Genomic DNA, 27,243 nt, shown 5'->3' with positions numbered 1-27,243 from the left:
TACTACCTAGGCAGCAAAATAACCAATGACGGAATGAACAAGGAGGGCATCAAAAGCAGACCAGCACTGGCAGAAAGGGCCTTCCTGGCCAAGAGAATTGTACTATTACCACACGTAGTCCTTAATTTCCGTGAACGTACGTTTGGAGAACAGTAGTGTATGGTAGTGAAACATGGGTTGTAGGAAAACCGGACCAGACGAGAATCAAAACATTTGACATGAGGTGCTATAGACGAATGTGGAAAATTAGGTGGACTGATAAGGTAACGAATGAGGAGGTTCTGCATAGAATCGGAGAAGAAAAGAATACGTGGAAAACAATGGATGAGAGGACATCTGTTAAGGCATCAGGGAATGACTTCCATGGTACAAGAGAGAGCTGTAGAAGGCAAAAACTGGAGAGGAAGGCAGAGATTGTAATACATTCAGCGAATAATTGCTGACCTAGGTTACAAGTGCTACTCTGATGTGAAGTGGTTGGCACGGGCGACGATCTCGTTCTGGGCCGCATCAAACAAACCACAAGACTCATAGCTCAGAAGAAAACAACAATTAAAACTTCCCCTCTATTTTATCTGCTTGTACTGATGCTGAAAATTAGTCATTACCGTTTTCTGTAACTAACCAGCACTTTTTAATGCCTTTCCTTTTACCTTTACCCAGGAACCTTACGGCATGGCCGCCCACTTCACCCCCCAGTAAAGTAACTTCAGTATGGTGGAATCGAAGAGACAACGTTTCCCCATTTAACCTCCTTGGAGGGCTGGGTTCTTATGTGCTTCCTTATCTTTTGTGTAAAGTTCAATTTGCTGGAGTTAACTACTTAGGTTAGGTTGGTACTACTTCATTCTATTCCCACTATCTACGGTTAGCTCTGAGGTTTCCTATTTTTACCTCATTCTAGTCCACATACTTCCATACACAAACACACTGGAATAGAAATGAATACAAGGAAATGGAGTGACACATTACAGAAATGGCTTCATATTTCTGTCAGCTGAGCATAGTATACAGTGTATTACAAAAAGGTACGGCCAAACTTTCAGGAAACATTCCTCACACTCAAATAAAGAAAATATGATATGTGGAAATGTGTCCGGAAACGCTTACTTTTCCATGTTAGAGCTCATTTTAGTTTCGTCGTCCACCTCCGCTCAATGGAGCACGTTATCATGATTTCATACGGGATACTGTACCTGTGCTGCTAGAACATGTGCCTTTACAAGTACGACACAACATGTGGTTAATGCACGATGGAGCTCCTGCACATTTCAGTTCGTACGCTTCTCAACAACAGCTTCGGTGACAGGTGGATTGGTAGAGGCCTCCACGCTCTCCTGACCTCAACCCTCTTGACTTCCATTTATGGGGGCATTTGAAAGCTCTTGTCTACGCAACCCCGGTACCAAATGTATAGATTCTTCGTGCTCGTATTGTGGACGGCTGTGATACAATACGCCATTCTCCAGGGCTGCATCAGCGCATCAGGGATTCCATGCGACGGAGGGTGGATGCATGTATCCTCGCTAACGGAGGACATTTTGAACATTTCCTGTAACAAAGTGTTTGAAGTCACGCTGGTACGTTCTGTTGCTGTGTGTTTCCATTCCATGATTAATGTGATTTGAAGAGAAGTAATAAAATGAGCTCTAACATGGAAAGTAAGCTTTTTCGGACACATGTACACCTAACATATTTTCTTTCTTTGTGTTTGAGGAATGTTTCCTGAAAGTTTGGCCGTACCTGTGTAAAGGTAATTAGAGTTTATCATTCAGATACCATTTAACCATATTAATTTAGGATCATTTGAAACTAACAAGCCCGCTCTGCGCTGTATTCAGCGAAATATTTAGGAGCAGTGATTTGGAAATCGGTTCCGTGAAACCTGCAGAGTTCATTTCGTTATGAAGGTCGTTTAGCTTCCTGGAATGAAACAGCAATAAGCTGTTCAGGAAGCAGTCGCTCACCGAGCCAGCATGGAGGACGACTGTACAGCAAGATTTTCTGTCCAATGCATATTGCTTTTGCTGTTTGTTAGGCTGTGCGCTCCGTTCAGCCTTCTGTCAGAGTATGAAGTCCATGAGAGAATGTAATGCTCCTCATAGCACACAGATAACGGCATTTCCTCTCTACCAAACTTCTAATAGATAAATTTTTCTTACTGGAAAGCAAGGTCATCGAGACAGTTTCGCACACCCTACTTACTCCCATTAAATAACTTCGTTTCCTTGAGACTCAAAAGAAATTTGTGTAAGATATGGTGCTCCTTGCGCTAATAATAAACAGATACATGCATTCAGATGAAATGTATCCACATTGGTTATCTAGTCTGTCGTGTTTCTTCTTGCCCAATGTTTATCACGTTCCATCTTTTATTTCTGCCGTACAATTATTAGCACAGCAGGCCTGTAAAAGTATAGTGCGGAAGCTGTTCAGTGCATCACTTTAAAGAAATATAAAAGCGGATTCCCAATATTGTAGTCCTGTTCAAAGTACTCTGCTAGAGAGCACACAAATTTCCTTTCCAACTTTCGATACCTATGGAGCTGGCGAACTGAATCTCGGCTGTTTATTTATTTATTTACTGCAGTCATAAAATCTGCTCTCCTTTGTATGTGACCAGGTCGCACAATTTATCAATACACTGTAAAGATAGACGCCTGTTTTTACCATTTTCAATTTCAATTATGGCAAAACGTATTGGCACCACGGCATGATAGCATGTAAAACGTAAGTTGTGACTTTTTTAAAATACGTTTTGGCCTTTTTGAAATCTATCAGTGCCCATTTAGGCACTTGGCCAGTCGGCCATTCTGCTGTTTTGAACATGGCCATTCACTTTGTATTTGTGATAACAAGTGGAAGAACTTTTAGTGCACATTGTAATAACGTCTACTGTACTTACACTGTCTTTTTATAAAATGTTAATAAGGTGATGCTAGGTCACAAGACCTGTCAACAAGGAACACTTATGTGGATTGAAACCTAGGTCAAAAGCTATTGACTACCAACTTCCGCAACTGGTGGCTATTTTTACTAAATATCTTACATTTTCACAGTTGCTACTGCAGCCATGCTTAAGATTCTGGACATGGATTCGATGATTTCCATTAATCTGACCTGGTGGGAATCCCAAACACTCCAGCAGTACTCAAGAATTGGTCGCTAATTATCTGTCAATAAACCGGGGTTGACAAATCGGCTTCCGTACACCGGATCATATGCGCTCATGATATTACATTGCACTTTGCAAACAATGCGCCTAGATATTTGATCGATGTAATTGTCTAAAGCTGCACTCAACTAATAGCGTATCTGAAAATTAAAGGTGTGTTTTTTCCTACTCCACTACATTAACCCACAATTTTACACATTTACAGCAGGCAGCAATCCATAGCACTAAATCGAAATTCTGTCCAACCCATCTTGTATCGTAGAGTCACTTAACGGCGACCCTTTCCTATAGACTAGAGTGTTATTAGCAAACTGTCACAGACTGCTGTCCACTGTAACCGACAGATCATTTGTGCATGTAGAGAACAAGAGTTGCCCTACCATACGTCCCTGAGGCACTAAAGACGATACTCCTATCCAGGACAAAGTACGGAGCTCTATTTCTTTTTTTAATGTCTTCAAGACACTCACCTACGTGAGAACCTTTTCTGTATTCTCGGGTCCTCTTTAACATTCTGTAGTGAGGCAACTTGTCGAACGCTTTCAGGAAATCTAGGTCAATGGAAGATACTGGCTTCCCTTCATCCAAGATTCGTAGGGTATCGTGCGAGAAAGGGATCACTCGAGTTCCGCACCAACAATGCTTTATAATTCCTGCTGATAAGTGGAGAGAAGATTTTCTCTCTCAAGAAAATTTATTGTATTCGAAGTTATAATACAGTCTCATGGAACGTGTCAGTACATGAAATTACGTCATAAAAGTAATAACAGATAAAAGTAGAATTATTATGAACCCGAAAAAAGTCAGGCTATAAGTTTAAGTAAACACAATCAACAATACAAGAAGAATCAGCTTAATTTTCCAAAGAAATCCTCGACAGAGCAGAAAGAGTGACCCATGAGGAAAATCGATTTGAAAGCTCGTGGATTAAAGTGGGGCAAAATTGCGTACTTAAGGTTTAAATAGCGATATGTTGAAGAAAACGTCACAAATTACAATTATATTTTAACTGGCATTTCATCTGAATTTTGCCTGTTATATGACAGAGCGCGAAAGTCATAGAAACAATTTAAACTGTAATTCGCGCTTAGTAAAAAAAGTAATGCAAATGCGCAGTCTTACCCGACCGTGGGGTAAGAGTGCCTTTGTAGTGGGGGAAATTTGCGCATTACTATCAAAAGAGAAAAACATAAGTGTCATTTAGTGGTTCGTCTTTTATTTAATTTATAGCGTACATAAACGGAATATACGTAATATACCTTGTTTCTCAGCATATAACAGTTACTGTTGATACAATATTTGACCTAATGAAGAAATCTGGGCCTGTCATCAAAAACATGCAAAAATATTCCTGTCGGACGAAAATCTTTTTAACAGAGATCACAATTGAAGTGTCCAGAACCTTCATAACAACAGCAGGATTCATGCCACCACTCTTCACACTTGAGACATTGAATCCAGTCTTCTGTTGGTGGATTATTGTATTTTTCAGTACAGCCTGTACAGTGAAAAGTTTGTGAATTTTCCCTAGACGTAATTAAGTTTTGCTTTGCTTTCTTTTTGTTTTCTAGATCAGACTCAAACAGTTTCCTCTTTGGTTACTTTATTTCTTGTTCTGTTGATTGCGATTCCAGTTGTTTCTCGAATGGGGTCCCAGATACTATTTCTAACTTTTTTCCTTTCTTCTGTGTTTTTTGGTAATCTTTTCTTCTTAGAAAAGGAATTATTTCTTTTGGGGAAAAGTGGGTACTTGGTCCTGATAGTGGTTTATTTGTAGACGTCTCTGAACTGTGGCTCTGGAGAGATCCAGTTTCAACTGTGGATGCATCATTAAATTTGTCACTTTGGTCTGTAACAGTCGAAGGCAGGAAATCTTCCTCAGTGAATATGTGACGATCGATTGGGAAAATGACACATGTCTTAAACGCCTTTGTTGCCTTCGTCATTGTGGACGTCCTTTGATAATCGTTTCCAAACAATTCAGCGATACATTCTTGCGTAATTACATATCCAGGGTGGTTAATGAGCCACTGGTCGCATTACTTTGAATAAAAGTCCTTCAGTGGCTTGAAAAAGCAGCGATCCAGTCTCTGCATTTTGTGGCTGCTGGGTGGAGGAATGGTAAGCACCTGAATGTTATGGTCGCTGCAGTAAAGAACGGCGTTCAGACTCAAATGTGACGAGTGACTGTCAAAAATTAACAAGACTGGATTATCTTCTGTTGGCTGTGTATGTTTTTCAAAATGTTGTAGCCATGTGAGATACAAATCTGATTTGATGTATCCAGTGTCCGAACACATAATTAGTGACCCAGGAGGGGCACCGTTCTTCAAACTCTCCTTCATCCTTTTCCGAGGAAATATTATTCCTGGAGGGATGTAGCCCCCCCCCCCCCCCCCCAAACTCCGATACAACATACAACCGCTATCAGCTGACCTCTTTCTGCCGATCCTATTTTGCCTATGTGCTTCTTGCCCCATGTTGCAATCACTTTCGGAACTCTGTTAGGAACAGTTGTAATTCCTGACTCATCCATGTCATATATGCGATGAGATTCAAATTCATATCTCTGCATCAGCGACGAAAGATTATCAGGGAAGATGCTCGTTTGCTGTTTGTTGAACCCCATCACACGTCCTGTTCGGAAGTTCCATGCGGCTTTTCGCGGATAATGCTGTAGTATACAGAGAAGTTGCAGCATTAGAAAATTGTAGCGAAATGCAGGAAGATCTGCAGCGGATAGGCACTTGGTGCAGGGAGTGGCAACTGACCCTTAACATAGACAAATGTAATGTATTGCGAATACATAGAAAGAAGGATCCTTTATTGTATGATTATATGATAGCGGAACAAACACTGGCAGCAGTTACTTCTGTAAAATATCTGGGAGTATGCGTGCGGAACTATTTGAAGTGGAATGATCATATAAAATTAATTGTTGGTAAGGCGGGTACCAGGTTGAGATTCATTGGGAGAGTCCTTAGAAAATATAGTCCACCAACAAAGGAGGTGGCTTACAAAACACTCGTTCGACCTATACTTGAGTATTGCTCATCAGTGTGGGATCCGTACTAGATCGGGTTGAGCGGTGCGTTTCGTCACAGGGTTATTTGGAAACCGTGATAGCGTTACGGAGATGTTCAGTAAACTGAAGTGGCATACTCTGCAAGGGAGGCGCTCTGCATCGCGGTGTACCTTGCTCGCCAGGTTTCGAGACGGTGCGTTTCTGGATGAGGTATAGAATATATTGCTTCCCCCTACTTATACCTCCCGAGGAGTTCACGAATGTAAAATTAGAGAGATTAAAGCGCACACGGAGGCTTTCAGACAGTCGTTCTTCCCGCGAAGCATACGCGACTGGAACAGAAAAGGGAGGTAATGGCAGTGGCACGTAAAGTGCCCTCCGCCACACACCGTTGGGTGGCTTGCGGAGTATAAATGTAGATGTAGATGTAGATGTAGATGTAGATGTCCTACACTAGTTTTCCATGGGACCCGAAGGCTAAGATTTCGTCTCTGCAGGAAATCATAAGCCCAGTCCTTTCCGGCCATCTTAGTGCTTTTGTCAAATTTTGTTTTTGTGTTATTCCCGTCAGAGTAGTGATTAATTAATCTTATGATATCTTTCAGAGTCATACCATAATAACATTGGCCCAAAGATCTGCAGTGTTCGGCGAGTTTCCGTTCCTGTTCATAATTAAAAGGTCTTCCGAAACTTCCCAGTTTGTTTACCCCAAAACACTGAAAATAGTGGGGGTGGGAATATTAATTTTAAGCTTATCCCTACGTAGGCAAAAGTTTCCAAAATAAAAAATATAGAGATAAAAGCATACTTGCTAGAGCGTAGTACGTCTTTAAGGCGATTTCTGAGGACAGCTTCACTTATTCCAAGCTCCGTCACTATTTGCCGTTTAGACTAGCCATTTTTCAAGCTCTCTTTTACAGCTGCCAGCATTTCTGGAGTGAATTGTTTCCGGGATTACTGTCGATGTATAATATCCACCTCAACGTTCATAAATATTTGTAGGTCTATGAAAAAGTTGATAATTATAACGCATGGGGTAAGATTACGCACTGCGCAGTTTTGCCCCACATGCAACGCGTAAACTTGCCCCGCACTACGACACTGTAGTTTTGACTGCATATTGGAACGCTTTGTAGGAATATAGATTTGTTAATATACCACAAGACTGACAATGAATCGTAGTACACAATGGAATAAAGTTAAAATTGATAATCCCATTATTTCGTGAGTTATAGCTTTTTCCGGAACATGAAATAAACCAACACGCAAAAATCTATATCTTCATGCCAGTAGCTGCCGTCACCCTTCACAGACCATATGTGTCCTTAAATCCTTAGTGCATCGGGCGCACTGTATATCCGAGAAACACTGTGTTAGGATGATCTTCCGGCTTTACTCGTCTCTGTGAAGTACGATTTACAGCTTCGTAAAGCTGGTTTGTATCAGATTCCTTCCGAAAATTGTGAGAAGTCGTACATAGGTCAAACAACACGCACCGTTCATGAGAGGTGTGTGAAGCATTGAAGATACACACGCTTATTACAGCCAGACAAATCAGCTGTGGCAGAACATTGAATTGAATGAATTACAATGACATGAAAATTTTAACATCCTCTTCTTCTTTTTGGGTATCTGTCTTCAAGGAAGCTATGGGTATTCGATTAGGTAACAAATAGAGATAAGTGTGTAATGTGGAAAAAGCATGGGATCCGGCTCTTGGGGTAATTAAACTGCAGAGGAGACGTCATGATGTCACCGCCACCGATCATACATCGATAAGTGAATCGAACGTCTGCACGCCTTCGCCACAGGCGGCGCATTTGTAAGCGTGTTTCTCTGCCGCCGACCAGCATCTGTGAGCCGCATGCGCAGTAACGCCGCGGTGAAGCATACAAGGCCACGCTTGGCATCTTGCCGTCAGTCTTATGATTCACTCTGAGGATGGTCGGACGATACGCGGCCGAAATATCAGTGGAGTAATTTTTATTTGAGCGGCTGCATGCCCGAAATTTAATGGACCATTCATTACGCCACGAGAAGTTGAAAATGAACAACAATTAGAAGTTTGGTTTCACTAAATTCAACTGCGCCGTACAACATTCAAATATCTGTTCAGTGCAGTGTCGTGATACGTCTATGGACTCAAATGGAATACTGTTTTTTAAGTATATGGCCACTTCCCCACCCCGCAAGGAACTTCTTGAAAAACAGCTGGCTAATCCGTATTCTGGTAAAGGAAGCCTCTGAACTATCAAATTGTTTAAGTGGTGCTCCTACATAGCAATAACTTCAGAGTCAACATCTATAATCATTTCACTAATTTTATCTCTAATACCGCTTATATTTTGATGAAACATGCTAATTCCTTCTCTAATGACATCCTCTGAAGGTGAGCCCTTAGTTAGAGGGACTTCCTTTAAGCAGGTATACCTATCAACTGACTTCAATCTTAAAAAGTGCAGCTCCAACACCAACTACTACAGGGATTTTTGTAATCTGAACAAACATAACTATTGTTTTCCTGCTTAGTACTAATGTGATTATTTTGTACATATACATGTTTATAAAATTTTTGGTTTGGAACCGTTTTATTTAAGCAAAACAACGAGAGAACGATGCTCCACAGAAGGTTGAGAACTTACGAATGATAACAGGTGCACCAGTAGAGATGGACGATCAATGCACCAGCTGGTAGGCACCGAGTAAAACCGACGGCCATAGGGGACGAGGCATTTCATCCATTCTCAGAAGAGAAATGTAAATTGGCCGCCTGAAGCCACGAAACTTCGCGTACGTTTCCCTGCATAACCAGTGTGAATACTCTGGACACGGTCGGTTGTACAGATTTTGCCGCCGCTACAGAATTTTCAAGCGCCGCCTTCCACCCCTCTCCCACCATACCCCCTCCAGTTATAACCCCCCGTTGTATTTTCAGACATAATGAACTTTTTTCACAGTATCATTCATCATGACCTCTTATTTCCACGTATCACACTTACTCATTAGTGTATTTGACGTTTCCACGTCCTTGAGACCAGAGCCAGGTGTTGGGAATCATTCGTTGAAACAAAAGTGAAAATTTGCAGCTTCTTGCATCTTCAGTTATAACTGCAAAATTAATCATGGAACTGAAATAATGCACCTCTCAGAACACATAACTAAAATCCATTCACTTTTTCGCTATCCCTGAGCAGATGGTAGCGTGGGATGCGAGACCTGTTACAACCAGCACAGCCAAGTATCTTATCTTCGACAGAGCCGGCCGCGGTGGCCGTGCGGTTCTGGCGCTGCAGTCCTGCTACCTTGGAAGGTGGCACGATTCGAGCCTCCTACCCTTATCCCTCTAGCCGGCCCTTCTTCTGTAAAAAACGAGAGGGAGAAAATTATGGGAAAGTTATTGGTGGAAGTAAAGCTGTGAAGACGGTACGCGAATCGTGCATGGATAGGTCAAAAGCTAGAGAAATTGCCCTCGAAAGCCGAAGGTATCGAATTTCAGCCTCGGTCTGGCACACAGTTTTAATGTCTCAGGAGATTATATAAAATCATCCAGGGAAAGCTTCTCTTATTGTGTGTGTTCTTCATCATCTGTCACTTCCATATAATGCTACATGACAGAGTTAGTTCTAGCTGCAAATACCCCTATAACTGATGGAAGTACTGTCACAGTTTTCAATACGACCCTAATGTTCATGTATCGTGATTCTGTTGCCCACTGGGTGACATAATTATCCTTATCGCCTTCTTACTTGACCGACTGCTTTAGTTATTGCACTTCGCCCAGCTGTATTAACTGTGAAGTAGACTCATTAGTGTCTACCAGTCTGAAATAAGACATTCGGCCAGAGGTACGATTGTTCATTCTATTCAAACGATGCCGTTATTGTTCCTCACATTCAGAAACATCGCACAGAATTAATGAATGAGGGGAAGACAGTGATCGTCTTAAAAAGATATTCTTTTTACAACTAACGTAGGTTACCAGAATGAGATTTTCTCTCTGCAGCGGAGTGTGCGCTGAGATGAAACTTCCTGGCAGATTAAAACTGTGTGCCCGCCCGAGACTCGAACTCGGGACCTTTGCCTTTCGCGGGCAAGTGCTCTACCAACTGAGCTACCGAAGCACGACTCACGGCCGGTACTCACAGCTTTACTTCTGCCAGTACCTCGTCTCCTACCTTCCAAACTTTACAGAAGCCCTCCTGAGAACCTTGCAAAACTAGCACTCCTGAAAGAAAGGATATTGCGGAGACATGGCTTAGCCACAGCCTGGGGGATGTTTCCAGAATGAGATTTTCGCTTTGGAATATGACAGGGAATTAGAATTCAGAAAGCGGACGTAATTAGTTTGATACTTAACTTTAATCCATTAATGATGAAAGTCGCTCTTGACGGTACATGATTCACATTATTGTCTGTTCAGAATTCATTCTAATTACTGAATATGGCCCCTTGCTAGGTGGTAGCAAATGACGTAGCTGAAGGCTATGCTAAATTGTCGTATCTGCAAATGAGAGCGTATGTAGTCTGTGAACCATCGCTAGCAAAGTCGGCTGTACCACTGGGGCGAGTGCTTGGGAGTCTATCTAGATCTGCCGTGCGGCGGCTCTCAGTCTGCATCACTGATAGTGGTGACACGCGGGTCCGACGTATACTAACGGACCGCGGCCGATTTAAAGGCTACCACCTAACAAGTGTGGTGTCTGGCGGTGACACCACAGGCTGACCATTCACAAATGTGTATATGAGGTTTCCATTGTGGAATCATATTTCTGTTTCAGCTAAGACACACTAAAGGACAATGTACAGAATTGTAGCCAGAAGCTCTTGAAGGGTTAAGGAGTTCGTATACGTGTGCAACGTGGTGTATCCCGCTGTTGCAGGTTTCCTGCGCCCGGAGTTCGGTCCGGACTCAGCGAGCAACCTGGGGCTGCTGGACCAGATAGCGGCGCTGCAGTGGATCAAGGACAACATCGCCGCCTTCGACGGGGACCCCACTAACGTAACGCTCATGGGCCACGACACGGGCGCCGCCTGCGTCAACCTGCTGCTCGTCTCGCCCATTACGGAGCAAGGTAAGCACCCAAGCGGTCAAGTCCGAGGGGGCAGTGCCGAGGAGGTGGGAGCAGCGAGCACGAAGTCGGACCATAAGCCCCAAGGAGTCAGCGCATTGACTCGTTCGGACTACACTGGGAGCTGCTGTGCCTCGTTCTTTGATATTACGAGTGTTGTTCAGTATGTAACCTAACAAGATTTTAAATCTTCCAGTTTGTTAGACCGCATCCTGTTGGTCTTGAGTTTCTTCTTACACTGTCCACGTTTGAACCCTGTGCTGGAATACGAAGAAAGAGGAACCACCTTCCCACTCTGTTATGTTACCGTTAGTTTCTGGATTTACTGACCGCAGAATTCGTTGGAAATATTGGTATGAACGCACATTTTTGAGACACAAAGAAATCAAGGAACCTTTTACTTGATCACTTCCACACTACGGATGTCTGTAAAGAGATGTGTGGCTGTTACTATGTCCACATTATATGATCAAAAGTATGGGTACCCCCTATATGATGTGGAACTGACTGTTACATATCGAGAGCGGCAGATTCGCCAATATAAAAGGGTGCGAGGATTATTGTGTTATCAACAGGGAAGTGGTAACAGGAGAAAGGTTCGGTTAGCAGAGCTCAGTGACTCTGAACGTGGAGTAGTCGTTGGATGTCATCTGAATAACAAATCCATCGGCAACATTTCAGTCCTTCCAAATCTGCCCAAATTGACTGTTGGTAATGTGACTGTGAAGGAATGATCACAACTAAACAAAGACCAGGTAGACCACATGGAAGAGATAGCGGGGCAAAAATGTTCATTGCGGGCAAAGTAGTCATATGGGTTCTAACAAACCCACCAAGACCGCAGCTCGTGGTCGTGCGGTAGCGTTCTCGCTTCCCACGCCCGGGTTCCCGGGTTCGATTCCCGGCGGGGTCAGGGATTTCCTCTGCCTCGTGATGACTGGGTGTGCTGTCCTTAGGTTAGTTGCGTTTAAGTAGTTCTAAGTTCTAGGGGACTGATGACCATGGATGTTAAGTCCCATAGTGCTCAGAGCCATTTGAACCAACCCTACCCGTAATGGCTGGGTGTTGTGTGATGTCCTTAGGTTACTTATGTTTAAGTAGTTACAAGTTCTATGGGACTGATGACCATAGATGTTAAGTCCCATAGTACTCAGAGCCATCTGAACCAACCCTACCACAACAAAGGTCAAAAATTAATTAAGATTGTAGTGTTGCTACTAAATATTGCATTTTCGGGCAACAACAAAGTTGTATTATGTGGCAGGTGTCATTAGAGCACAGTTAATAAAGTCTTTTCATGAAATGATGGATAAACTAGGCACTCATCTTTACGTGTTTCCCACGCTGGTCTCGTTGTGAACTCGTGGCTCAATCGTCGAAAATCTAGGTGGTAATGATTCCAAGCTCGGATGCAAAGAGGCCTTGGTGTTTTTCTGCGATATTCAAAAGTTTTATAGATGTGTTTCATAAACCATTCTCGAAGATTAAACTTTTGCAAGTTAGCACAATGGTGATATAAAAAGTAATCAGCATTCCGAATTTAAGTTACACTTATTCTATATTACTTTTGTTGCAATATCACGTAACTCACAAGACATCACTTCTAAATATAAAACATACTTGAAAATATCTTGCTCACTGTTAAAGTTCACATTTTATAAACTGACTACAATTTGCGTCTTTTCAACATGACGACCAAGACTTGACTCTCTAATAACCGCTTACGCGCCCAAAAATCAGAGCTACAAGTACGATAAAGATCATAGTGACAAAAGAAAGAATACACATAAGAATAATATCATAGCAACATAAACATATCGATGTATCAAAGTACCTCTACATTAATGAAATAAAATCTGAATGTTGTCTCAGAAATATGTTAACTACTTTACAGAAACACAGTAGAATATTGCTGGTATCGAGAGGTTGAGGTGAGGTGCCGCAATGGTTACGTAATTCAAGTACTGTTACAGCGTGGTGGTGGTAAGTTCCTATGGGAACCAACTGCTGAGGTCGTCAGTCCCTAGGCTTACACACTACTTAATATAACTTTATCTTACGCTAAGGGCAACACACACACCCATGCCCGAAGAAGAACTCGAACCTCCGACGGAGAAAGCCGCGCGAACCGTGGGAAGCCGCCCTACACATCACGGCTACGCCGCGTTGTTGATCATGGGTGTACTGGGGGTGGATGGTGCTCACAGGGTGAGGGAATTCCTATAACATTCTACCTGGAGGATCCAATCACCCTAAGAAGCTTAAATCTTCTGCTGTGTTACTCCTTCGAGTTGTGGATTTCAGTTACCCCGATGGAAGGTAATTTGAAGGTTAATTTGAGTATTGCTGTGGAGAGGAAACATGCATGTCTTTTTTAACGAAATTGTTGATTCCATAACCGTACCTTAATTACTGAAAGTTCGGCCATGGTACTAGAGGGTATAAAGCTTTTAGGTAAAGGCTTCATTGATGGGAAATTGGCCATCTCGACGACGGCTTCTGGCTAATTTTGTATAGCAGGAAAAGTAAAAGCAGGGGCCGAAAGAAGGGCTCCGCAGCCATGCTTACAGCAGGTCCTTGTAATAGTGAACTAGAAAAGAGACGAAAAGGAAAATAAAAGGAAGGAAAAACGGAAAACAGTTGCAGAGAAGGAAGATAGTAAAAGGAATACTGCGAAGAGCAGGAAAACCAACCCCATAAGAGCTATTTTTCACGACAACGATGAATACAGAGAGTGTATGTACTGCGAAAAAAAGTTTTCGAATTCAAGGCCAAAAGAGCAGTCGATTTAACGTCGGTTGTACTCCCTCTGACCCCCCAAACTCTCTTCAGGAGTTCGGGGCGCAGTTTGATTTTCATGTCTGAGAAGTGTAATGTGAATCAAATTTCACAGTGAAATATACACTGAAGGGCCAAAGATACTGGAAGAGGCACACGTATCCAAATACAGAGATATGCGCGACCGCTACGGTCGCAGGTTCGAATCGTGCCTCGGGCATTAATGTGTGTGATGTCCTTAGGTTAGTTACGTTTAAGTAGTTCTACGTTCTAGGTGACTGGTGTCCTCAGCAGTTACGTCCAATAGTGCTCAGAGCCATTTTTTGAACAGAGATTAGTAAACAGGCAGAATACGCCGCTGCGGTCACCAACGCCTATATAAACCAACAAGTGTCTGACTCAGTTGTTAGATCGGTTACTGCTGCTACAATGGCAGGTCATCAAGATTTAAGTGAATCTGAAAGTGGTGTTACAGTCGGCGCACGAGCGATAGGACACAACATCCCAGAGGCAGAAATGTGGTGTGGACTTTTCTGTACGATCATTTCACGAGTGTACCGTGAATATCAGGAACCCAGTAAAATATTAAATCTCCGACATCATTACGGCTGGAAAAAGATCCTTCAAGAATGGGACCAATGACAACTGAAGAGAATCGTTCAACGTGACAGAAGAGCAACCCTTTCGCAAATTGCTGCAGATTTCAATGCTGGCCAGCAACAAGTGTCAGCGCGCGAACCATTCAAATGCCAACTCTTGTATCCTTGACGACTGCACGACACAAAGTTTTACTACTCGGCTGGGCCCGTAAACACCGACATTGGACTACTGATGACTGGAAACATGTTGCCTGTTCAGACGAGTCTCAATTGTATAGAGCGGAGGACGTCTACGGGTATGGAGACAACCTCATGAATCGATGGACCCTACATGTCAGAAGGGGACTGATCAAGCTGGTGGAGGCTCTGTAATGGCGTGGGGCGTGTGCAGTTGGAGTGATTGGGACCTCTGATATATCTTGATACGGCTCTGACAGGTTACACGTACGATAGGTTACACGTACGTAAGCATCCTGTCTTTATCATCTGCATCCATTCATTCCATTGTGCATTCCGATAGGATTGGGCAATTCCAGCAGGACAATGCGACACCACACACGTCCAGAATTCCTACAGAGTGGCTCCATCAACACTCTTCTGAGTTTAAACACTTCAGCTGGCCACCAAACTCCCGAGACATGAACGTTATTGAGCTTATCTGCGATGCTTTGCAATATGCTGTTCAGAAGACATCTCCACCACCTCGTACTCTGACGGATTTAAGAACAGCCCTGCAGGATTCAAGGTGTCAATTCCGTCCAGCGCTACATCCGACATTTGTCTATTCTACGCCACGTCATGCTGCGGCACTTCAACGTGCTACGCAATATTAGGCAGGTGTACCATTTTCTTTGGCTCTTCAGTGTATCTAGTTTTCTTAAAGCAGATTTTATATTTAGTTTTTTTTAATTTGAGGCTTAGTAGTCGCTTTACCCGCACATTTCTGACAATGTGTCCATTTTGCCACTTTGTGAAAAATGAATTATTTACGTACTTAATTTGATCCTAAGCTAGTTAAACTCGTCGATAATACACTTCAGTGGTTGCAGATTATAATTGCTCTTTTCTGTGCATTGCTGCCTATTGCTGCTTTGGTTAAAATACAGGAATATCTTAGCCTTGCCACTCCAGCTCGCTCTCCGTACTGACAGACAGTGATCGTCAAGAATTACTGGTGATGATGATGACGTTTGGTTTGTGGAGCGCTCAACTGCGCGGTCATCAGCGCCTGTACAAAGTCCCAATTTTTACACATTCCAATTTTTTCGCAATCCAGTCTACGCACTGTCACGAACGATGATGATCATGATGATGATGATTGAATAATGAGGACAACATAAACAGCCAGTACCCGGGAAGAGAAAATCCCCAAACTTGCCGGGAATCAAACTCGGGACCCCATGATCCAGACCACGAGTTGTGACCAAGAGAATTGTGGAGGATATCCGTAAATAGGCGTATGAAGTGAGGGGAAGGAATCAGTCCTTAGTCCCAAAGTTCTACCAGCAGTCCCTCTAGCATAATGGCTGTGAAAAGGTAATTAAAAAGTATGGGCTACCGTGGTCGAGCAGATCTTTATGACACACATGTCGGTAGTCAGCGCTAAGCGACGCCACTGGTGTCAATGACTTGAAACCAGTGACCTGGAGTGAAGAATCACGCTATATTCTTTTGCAATTCGTTGGAAGGGGTTTGGTATCTCGACTGCAAGGAGTATGATAGCTGTCTCGTGACTAGTGCAAACAGTGAAGTACGAAGGCAGTGGTGTTAAAGAATGGAATTGTTATTCTTGATTAACACCTGATCCCCTAGATGCGCTAGAGAAAACGCTACATTTTGAAGGACTTGACTACTGCGTGATGCACACAGTAGAGGAAGAGATCGAAGACGATGATTGTATCTGCGCGACAGCGCACTCTGCCATTAAACGGTTTCTGTGAGGCTACCGTTTGTGGACAGTGTTATTCCTAAAATGGCACTGGTCTGCTCAGTGCTCAGAGTCACGACATGAAACCAATGTAATACCTTTGTGATGAGTTAGAACGTCGACTTCGCCCTAGATCCCAGCATTACTATCTGCTCTCGCTTCCGTTCTTGAAGAAGACTGGCAAGAACACATTCATAGAATGCGAGAAGTGAGAATACCTAAAATAATATACGAAAACGCACATCAAGGAAAAAGGAACGCCGGGATTCCTAAGAAGAGCTGAAAACATAGCTGCAGTTGAAATTGGAACCGGTAAGGACGCCGAAAAGAAACTGGATATAATAATGATGCGGAAATAGAAGGGGCTATCTCAGTCTTAAAAAGGCAGCTGTCCCGTTCATGAAACACCATTAACGGGTAAGCTTGCGCTGCAATACGCCTCAGTACCTAGAACACTATATAGCAGAGCGAAACCAGACGCCTTAGTCTCGTGACGTCGGAGGTAGAAGTTCTCAGAACCGGCCGTGGTGGGGGTTAACATTGAAGTGCAGCTGACCTCGGTGAATTCTAAGGAGCGGGACCCATGTGGGAGGAAGCAATGAAGTCCGGCTGGAGGACAACTGAGACGCCTGCAGAACCGACAGAATAAATCTACTGGCACTGAAGTCACCACCGTTCCGTACTCATTTACGCAGGGTGAGTCTTACCGCCTAAATAGAAAAGTTGCCTTTATTTACTGTAAGATCTCCTCTCTTTCCGCAGTCGCATTTATACGAGTAACGTGTAGTCGTAGCAAAAAAATATGGAAACACCAAAAACACACACATTATTATGCCTCGTAGAATGTAGTAAAATCGTTGACATTCAAAACGGTTTCCAGTTATCACGGAATGGATAAACGCTGGTCCTATATGATATTAAGCGTGGCGAGTTTTGGTACAAAATAATGGCGAGTCCAGGTAACGATCATGGATGTTAGTACAGGTATGCACCCTTCTCTCCAAAGTAGAGCACAAATGCTCAATATTACTGACATCTGGAGACTGTAGTGGTCAGGGGCGACGCAACAATTCATCCCAAAAACAGTGCTGCAAGAGGCTTGCTGTGTGGACAAGGACCGTGTCATCTTAGAACACAGCATCACCAGTGGTGAACAAGTATTGTACCGTGGGAAGGACCTGATCGGCTACATGTTTGACGGTTATGGGACTTTGCAAAGTAACCATGCAGCCCAAGGAATACCGATATGGCTGCCCAAATTATCATCGAACCCTCACTATGTTTTGGGACGTAAACCCGGCCAGAATTTCCAAATAATGTGAAGCAAGGCACATCCGAACTGTGACTTTCTTCCATTTCTCCAAAGTCCATTTTATATGACACCATATTTGTCACTTACGGACTTCTATGCCATTGATGAGTGGTTTTGAAATTCCAGTACGCACTTTCACCCGCCTTGTGACTTAGCGGAAGAGATTTTTCCGGGTTGCCCGTATGCGATATAAATCTTCCATCTTTGACAATCCAGACACTTCACCTCCATTGGGTGCGGAAGCAGCTGAAACATCCCCTTAGAAAAATTATAAATGACTGTGCTGGTAAACCTCTTACGTTATTTGATTTTCGGACAGCTGAGCAAAACTGAACGTACTCAGACATTTCTCTCTTTACTTATTCTGATCAACACTAAACTGACACGCAATATTTTTAGCCCAACGCAATCTGACTTTCAATAATCACTACGCTACGCACTATTCACATCCAACGACCCAACACTACAATAGCAAATAATCCAACAATGCCAATGAGCCACAGTTTGCACACAGCACAGTCAGTGATTTTCATACAGAGCGCCACGTGGCGTTGCCAACATAATAACCTAAACAGCCTACTTACACACCAACCATACGAACGCTAACGATTTACCCACGTCCCCATTCACTTAGCTCCGACATACGCACTCACTGCACATAGCTCTTTTCTGATGACGACTGACACTTGCAACGTATTGAGGACAATGTTCTGGCGACGTTCGCAGTCAAATATAAGAGCACAGCCTGCAGGCTTGGCCAGTATCTGCATTTATGTTGAAACATCCATTTCTCGAGGTTTTTCCTCGTCCAAATCCTGTAGGTTAAAACAGTCTTCTGGAACCGTAATAAGACTCATATTTAGACTACGGCCTAAATAACACTTTACCTACAATCGCAAAAGATTGCTATAGTTTATATTTCTTGTATCTGAATACGTCTAGAAAGGGTAATTATATGTTGTTGTTGTTGTGGTCTTCACTCCTGAGACTGGTTTGATGCAGCTCTCCATGCTACTCCATCCTGTGCAAGCCTCTCCATCTCCCAGTACCTACTACAGCCTACATCCTTCTGAATCTGCTTAGTGTATTCATCTCTTCGTCTCCCTCTACGATTTGTACCCTCCACGCTGCCGTCCAATACTAAATTGGTGATCCCTTGATGCCTTACAACGTGTCCTACCAACCGATCAAGTTGTGCCACAAACTCCTCTTCTCCCCAGTTCTATTCAGTACCTCCTCATTAGTTATGTGATGTACCCATCTAATCTTCAGCATTTTTCTGGAACACCACATTTCGAAATCTTCTATTCTCTTCTTGTCCGAACTATTTATCGTCCACGTTTCACTTTCATACATGGCTACATTCCATACAAATACTTTCAGAAACGACTTCCTGACACTTATATCTATATTCGATGTTAACAAATTTCTCTTCTTCAGAAACGCTTTCCTTGCCATTGCCAGTCTACATTTTATATCCTCTCTACTTCGATAATTATCATATATTTTGCTCTCGAAATAGCAAAACTCCTTTACTACTTTAAGTGTCTCATTTCCTAATCTAATTCCCTCAGCATCACCCGACTTAATTCGACTACATTCCATTATCCTCGTTTTGCTTTTGTTGATGTTCACCTTATACCCTCCTTTCAGGACACTGTCCATTCCGTTCAACTGCTCGCCCAAGCTTTGCTGTCTCTGACAGAATTACGATGTCATCGGCGAACCCCAAATTTTTTGTTTTTTCTCCATGGATTTTAATACCTAATCCGAACTTTTCTTTTGTTTTGTAATGATATATTCTGCGGATTTCCCTACGTTATATCGTACGTTGAGTATGTTTGTGTAACTTATGATGTTTATAATTCTGCAATTATGACACTGAATTTTTTTTTACTTTTTTTATGGAAATCCTCGATTTTTTTCTGACACTATACAGAGCTTTAGGACTTGAAAATACAGCAAGCGTAGAACTCAATCAAATAGGAGCAACGAACGCCTGAAACCAGTCTTGCCGTCAGGAGGAGGGGTCCGTACCACATGTAAGCGAACCCGTGCCTCAGGCTCTATTTTCTGTTTGTATCATTGTGTCTGTAATATCACGTGTTCACAATGCTGACGTAAGCGTTGACAGCCTTCACGCTACAAAGCGATCCTGGCCCGGCGTTATTGCACGCGGAATTTCATCTGGATTTATCGGAGCGCAGGCAGGTGCTGCACGGCATTTCATGTCTTCTGGAATCGTATTTCCTTCTGACATCTTCATTTAAATTTCCCCACACAGAAAATGCCAGAAGGGCACCCACAGAGCACGCAGGGCATTTTGCGTTTCGCGAAGGGAGATCGAGTTCTGTTGAGATGGATTGTAATAACCTACGTGGAGTGGACGGGACATCCGTCTTGGGTGGTACCACACGGAAGGTATGTCCCGTAGAGTACCTTTTTGGTGAATACAGTTCAAAAAGTAGTTCAAATGGCTCTGAGCACTATGCGACTTAACATCTGTGGTCATCAGTCGCCTAGAACTTAGAACTAATTAAACCTAACTAACCTAAGGACATCACACACATCCATGCCCGAGGCAGGATTCGAACCTGCGACAGTAGCAGTCTCGCGGTTCTAGGCGCTCAGTCGGTCGCTTGTTCGAATCCTACCTCGGGCATGGATGTGTGTGATGTCCTTAGGTTAGTTAGGTTTAAGTACTTCTAAGTTCTAGGGGACTGATGACCACAGATGTTAAGTCCCATAGTGCTCAGAGCCATTTGAACCATTGGAACTAAAATAAATACCTGCTTCTTTCAGAAAAATCGCCACATTTGTCGCTCCACATTAGCGAAAACGACACCCCTATTTATCTTGGTCTGGATATGTTTAAGGAAGTCTGTCTTAGCTGTGGCACTAACAGCGAATAGATGACCGTAGGTGTATTAATATTATATGCATAACAAAACAATAATGAGAAGTTACTGAGAGTGTTGTGCTTGCATTTGGTGCATCAAGTAATCAGTATGTGATAGTAACATTCATTATTTTAATCGTCTGAATGTTATATTATTTTTTAGCTTTACCGTTTCTGATGGAGATATCACACCTTTGCATACTATCCGATGAAATTACAGGTAAACCAATAACTCTCGCCGCCGATAAGAGTAACAGCCTCATAGTGTAAGGTGAGAGCCTAGCCGATGTCGCATAGAGAGGCACGTGGGTGCGTCACTGATGATCTGTCCATGAAATAATGCGCTGAAATATCGTGCCTTCCACATTCGGTGTTCGTCTATCACTTACAACGCCTGATGACTTTTCCAGTACGATTCAATTCAACTACTTTACATGACGGACTGAGAGGAAGTGCCAAGCCTTTAAATAGAGGTGTAACTCCAATTGAATTTTTTACATGTGGAACTGTATTAATAATTAACATCTCTTACAGCTTCATACGATTCATACGAACTTATCTGTCCCATGAGTCAACTCCCCCTGTACTCTAATGATACTAGCAGATATGTGCCTGTGTTTGTATGATGTGTATACGATCTGTGTACTGCAGTAGATGATGTTAGAGCTAGAGAAAGTTTATCTGCAGCAGGAGTCAGCAAATCAGATTATTCGCGACTTTTCTGTGTACCAAATCAGAATGTAGTGTCTGCCGACAAACTGAATGTTGGAAAAATTTGCGTAAGTTATAACACAGGTGTAGTTACCAAAGATACTGGTACACCATTCTCATGTGCTGGGGTATGTAAAGTGTAGAAGTTGTGAGTTACTAGTACTAATGCTTTGTACTAAAGAAATGTTAAGAAGTAGTGACAGTGAGTGATGCATGGCTCAGTTTAGAATTGTGGCTTGGTATAGTCAAAGGGTCGAGCAACACATCATTGCTTTCATGCCCAGCAGCTAAAGTCGTTGCACACAATAGTTGTAACCCGTCTACTTCAGTCTAATTATCCAAGCATTTTCATGCAATTCGAATTTTTAAATAAAAACTAGTCGTAACAAAACAGTAATAATAACAACAATAACGTAGTTGTATCCTGCTGAATAAATCATGTAGTCCACGTAAAAGTATTTAAAGTAGAATGAACTGATCATTTATTAAGTCGCTAAAAGCAATGAAATCGTTAAAATGGTGGCCATTTAGTAATTCGCTTAAATGAAAATAAAAAAAATAATATTTTCAAATGCAATACAGTTTGCTTGTATATGTAATTAGAATGGTAGTAGATCCAGCAAATATTATGTAAACAACCCTGGTATGCAAAAAGCAGTCACATTCCGTTAAACACGAAACATTCGCCTGCTGATAAATACATAAAGTCCACTATTTGCGATCAGCATATCAAAAGTCGTTAAATCATTAGTAGATTTAGCATTCTGTTCACTATCAGTTCCAAAATCCAACCAGGATAATTCATTCCTCGTGAAATGTTAAAAGTCCTGGCCATCTCCAGAACTTTAAGGGCGACTTGTCTGGGGATTTTACTGAGTATGAACCAACAACTAGAAGTTTAAGAATAATCACTTAAAACATGATTGTAGTATATGCATGCTTATGAAAGAAAAATTTGATAAAATATGTAGAACAGTAGAGTTGGCCAGTGCAATAGATACATCTCTCTATGCAGTGGTGGTATCAAATATTATACACAAATCACCACTTTCAAATTACGAATGTCATTAGTACAGGCCAAATTAATATTTCATTAAATAAACTAGAAATCAAGTAATAGTCTAGCTGTGGAGAATATGATGATCTGACACACTCACATAATTAAAAAGATATAAAATAAATAAAAACTCAATAAATAAAATATGTGCAATAGTGTTTCTTTCAGGTATGATAGCCAGTGTCCTCCGACATCATCCACTACCTTAATTTTTAATAGTTTTTGGAAGATTATTCGTTTATTGTAGTTTTCGTGGTATTTAAAACTTTAACATTTCAATGCATGCATCTCAGTGCTGTTAACATGTTGCTGTGATCGGTTTTGTCTTGCAATGAAACTGGATTACTACTGAATTTCGAAGTATTTTGAAGCAGTCCTATTCTGCCAAGCTGTGAACACAGCCATCTTTGGAGCCACTTACACTTGGACCACGCTGTCCAGATGACTAAACACGGTCCCTCAACCACTATGACCTCCGGAAGACCACCGATTACCTGCCGCTGGGTGTTCTCTTGCCGGCAAATCCGTGGCCTAACATGACAATCAAACTGGCTCCCCTCACCTTTGTCTCATCAGCCGAATAATCATTTACAATACCGTGACTCGACAACTTTTATTTGATTTAATTCTCACTTACTGTGCAGTTTCACTTGCATTTTTTTTAGTTTTATGACATGTTTCGATCTCTGTGGATCGTCTTCAGATCTAAGTAGTCGAATAGTCAAGACCCATTGCAGACTCAGCTACTGAGATTTGAAGACGATCCAGATGTCTCGCAACATGTATACAGTTAAACTTTCGGAACTGAAACTGAACAGATTCTGAAAATAACGAGTATTTTAAATATAACTACTGTTGATGCTTTGCTCGAGACGAACAGTTCGGCTACAGTCAGAATTTTTCTTTGGTTGATAGCTCGCCAGCGCACGCACTATGATCCATATCTATTACGAAGGAGAGGAAGGATTTAGCAGCCCATTGATGAAGAGATATTTTATGACGAATAATTGTATCTGACTGTCGCCACTCTTTAACAAGTAAACTGGACTACTGGTGTCTAATCAGCTAATCACTGTGTGAGATCTTTGGTTGTCGAACTTAATACCCCGTAAATTCGAAGTAACACACTGAGAATAAAATCTTCTCTCTTTTCAAGCCGAATGAATTCGAACAAAATTCTGGAGCTTTCGATGACCATCTCCGCTATTGAAAGCTCAAGAACTGTATTCCGACTGAAGCGTCTTGAAAATCGAGAAGATTTTACTCAGGCACGCAACCGTGAAACACACCAAGGGCAGGGCACTGAGATTCCCAGAACTGAATTATACAGAGGATCTATCGCACTCGTGTACTAGTTCTTGTCAAATCATTTGGAAGGAGTATTACACGTAGAGATGAGTAATGGCAGAGATAAAGGATCGGATTAGAAGCTGATCATCAAACATAGCTTGTCTTATAACTGATAAATAACCATATTGCTTTTTTATACTGTAGCCTCGTACTTATATATTACCATACATCATACTTTTCTTTATTCTATTGGTATTATTGGTGCACGAGAAAGTGTGGCGCTACGGTTGTGCCAACTGAAGACTCGTTCGTGCAGTATTACGAACTGTTACAATTGTGAACTACACTTTTGCTTTTCACAAACTGCCCATTTAATAATGAAAATGTAAAGACCTCGGATCCAGAAATCTCCACAACATATTTTCCTTCTTGCTGAATTATTGTGCTTTTACTCTTTCCGAGTATTTTAGTTTTTTCCCTCCCGACGTCCATTTCCAGAGAAACACAAAATTTGCTCTTAATCCGGGTTCCTGAAACGCACAAAACCGCGCCCACGAGGTGGAGCTTTATCAAATGATTTTTATCCTCTCGGCACTGAGAGCTCTCCACAGTGGCTTAGCTCGACCCGTTCTTTTTTCCTTGAGATAATGTCCATTAAAACGTACATCACAATGTGAAAAAAATATTTTTAATGGCCGTGCATTCTTGTACAAAAGGCCCTCATTTGCATAGGCGTAAACTCCGCTCATAAAATACCGCTCAGGCGTTGCTCGTTAAATACAGGTATCTTTTACCGGATTCACAGATCTGAGGAAGGAATCTGGATCGCTGTTTCCTGGAGTCTTCTTAAATTAATAGGAGGCAGTTATATTTTACTACGTCACCTCATTTAGCCTATATTCCGATGTCCTCACCGTATGCTGTGTTAACGATTCTCACCACTCTTCCTTCCGCTTTCCAACGTCATCTCACAGCCTTTTTCTCATTTTTTTGCACCCTTTCCACCCACATTCGTATTCTACAACCCACTGTTAAGTGCATGGCGGAGGGTACTTCCAACTGTACTAGCATTAGGACTTTTTATGTTCCTTTCACTTAAGAAGCGTAGGAAAAATGTTGGAATGTTTACCTGCGCGCCTTAATTGGCCTAATCTTGTCCTCGCCACTGCTGCAGGAGCGATACGTAGCGGGTTGTAGTAAGAGGATGGTTTTATAAGTATGTTAAAAAATAAAGAAAACATGTTTAAATGATAATTAATTGAAACCCTCAATTGCCGACAAGTGTTGTTAATGTACCTAGATGGGGACAGCTGAAAATTCCCGGAAGAGTTGGGGCAACCTTTGCGCATTCACCCAGACTAAGGTCAAAGGCTGGGTAGCCTTTAACTATATATATATGAAGATAGTAACTGTTCTCGAAAGAACAGATACCATTGATGACCGTGCAGCTTCTCTAGAATAAATTAGGGTTTCAATTAATTATCATTTATTCTAGAGAAGCTGCAAGGTTATCAATGGTATCTGTTCTTTCGAGAACAGTTACTATGTTCGAAAACATGTTTGTTTCTTAAACAACTCACATTACTTCTCGACATAGTCTCCTTTGACGGACGTACACTTGGTCCAGCGAGCCTATAGTTTTTTCGGTCCATCTGGAAAACAGGTTCCGTCAAACTCTGCAAAGTACTCGTTGACTCCAACTTTCGCTTCCTCATTTGACGAAAATTTCTTCCCAGCAAGTCAAGGTTTCAATTTAGGGAAAAGAAAGAAGGCACTTGGGGCTACGTCTAGTGAATGGGGTAGATGGGAAACTCATTTAAAGCCCATTTCATGAACTTATCGCTGCAGTGTGGGTTGGTGCATTATCCTGGTGAAAGAGCTGTTTTTTGGTTGCCAACTTCGATCTTTCTTCAGCTAACCCTAGTTTCAAATGATCCAACGGTGATCCATACTAGGATCCGGTTATGGTTCTGCCTTTTTCCAAGTAATCTGTGTCGATTATTCACTGGAATCCCAAAAAGTAGCGGCCTTCGCTTTACCAGTTGACAAAATAGGCTTTTTTCTTCTTCGGTGCACTTTCACTGTCTCAGTACATTGTTTTGACTGGCGTTTCCGGCATGTATTGACAGGTTTCATCAACATCGACCAAGAAATTCTGGCCAATTGTGATTTAACATCGCCAATCATTGTGTTGAAGTTTTGTGCCGGATAGGCTTTTGGCCGACTGTGAGCAGTCACTGCAGCAACTCTGCACACTATTCTTCATTGCTTGTTTTCGGTGATGGGTATAACGCACTCACTAAGTTGGGATGCCTACGGTCTAACTAATCTCTCGAATCTTTATTTGGCAGTCTTGTATTGTCATATCCTGGACTTGGTTAATGGTTTCCTTTTGCAGTGACCTCAAATGGACGGCTGGAAGGTGCTTCGTCTTTGGTGCTTGCCCGACTACGTTTAAATTCAATAATCCACAAGTAAATGGCCTTCAGTAATGGTGCAGAGCCCAAGTGAACACACAATTCTGTTTTGTTTCAAATGAAAATGTCTAACTAAAGCAAGGAACTTATTTTCCTCCATTTTCAATGGCAGTTGACACACTGGCCAATTGAGAAGTCTGTCAACAATAAACTTATCCATGTAAATTGTTGAAATTCCTTTATACGATACTTGGAATAATCAACCTTACTAACTATAAAGCTGCAACAAAAATGTTCCAGTCTTTCATGGAAATTTACCAGACTCATGAAGCCACCCTCGTATATTTCTCGATTCATCACAGCTGGTTCTTGAAATTTTGCGTCTGCCGGTTTAGTGTTCAACAAACCTGTAAACGTTCGTGCTGCCCTTCTTTCTACCCGTTGACAACACACGGTTAGAATTTGATTCGGGTTCCAGACACATCGGAAACAGTGTAAGATGTAAAACTTCCTGGCAGATTAAAACTGTGTGCCCGACCGAGACTCGAACTTGGGACCTTTGCCTTTCGCGGGCAAGTGCTCTACCATTTGAGCTACCGAAGCACGACTCACGCCCGGTACTCACAGCTTTACTTCTGCCAGTATCCGTCTCCTACCTTCCAAACTTTACAGAAGCTCTCCTGCCAAACTTGCAGAACTAGCACTCCTGAAAGAAAGGATATTGCGGAGACATGGCTTAGCCACAGCCTGGGGGATGTTTCCAGTGAAATTCTCATTCTGGAAACATCCCCCAGGCTGTGGCTAAGCCATGTCTCCGCAATATCCTTTCTTTCAGGAGTGCTAGTTCTGCAAGTTTGGCAGGAGAGCTTCTGTAAAGTTTGGAAGGTAGGAGACGGATACTGGCAGAAGTAAAGCTGTGAGTACCGGCCGTGAGTCGTGCTTCGGTAGCTCAGATGGTAGAGCACTTGCCCGCGAAAGGCAAAG

The 27,243-nt window shown here is 42.3% G+C and overlaps 1 protein-coding gene across 1 annotated transcript in view; it reads left to right on the top strand.

The window, feature by feature from the left end:
* The window catches only part of LOC126336041 (uncharacterized), a 417,766-nt gene that overhangs the window by 87,128 nt on the left and 303,395 nt on the right, over nt 1-27,243 (top strand). Inside the window, exon 3 of the mRNA XM_049999520.1 lies at nt 11,081-11,272. Within this exon, the coding sequence (XP_049855477.1) occupies nt 11,081-11,272 (192 nt within the window). The remainder of the gene's footprint in view (nt 1-11,080; nt 11,273-27,243) is intronic.

The sequence above is a fragment of the Schistocerca gregaria genome, chromosome 2, assembly GCF_023897955.1.
Source record: "Schistocerca gregaria isolate iqSchGreg1 chromosome 2, iqSchGreg1.2, whole genome shotgun sequence".
Taxonomy (NCBI): Eukaryota; Metazoa; Arthropoda; class Insecta; order Orthoptera; family Acrididae; genus Schistocerca; species Schistocerca gregaria.
This window is presented reverse-complemented; position numbering and strand designations above follow the sequence as displayed.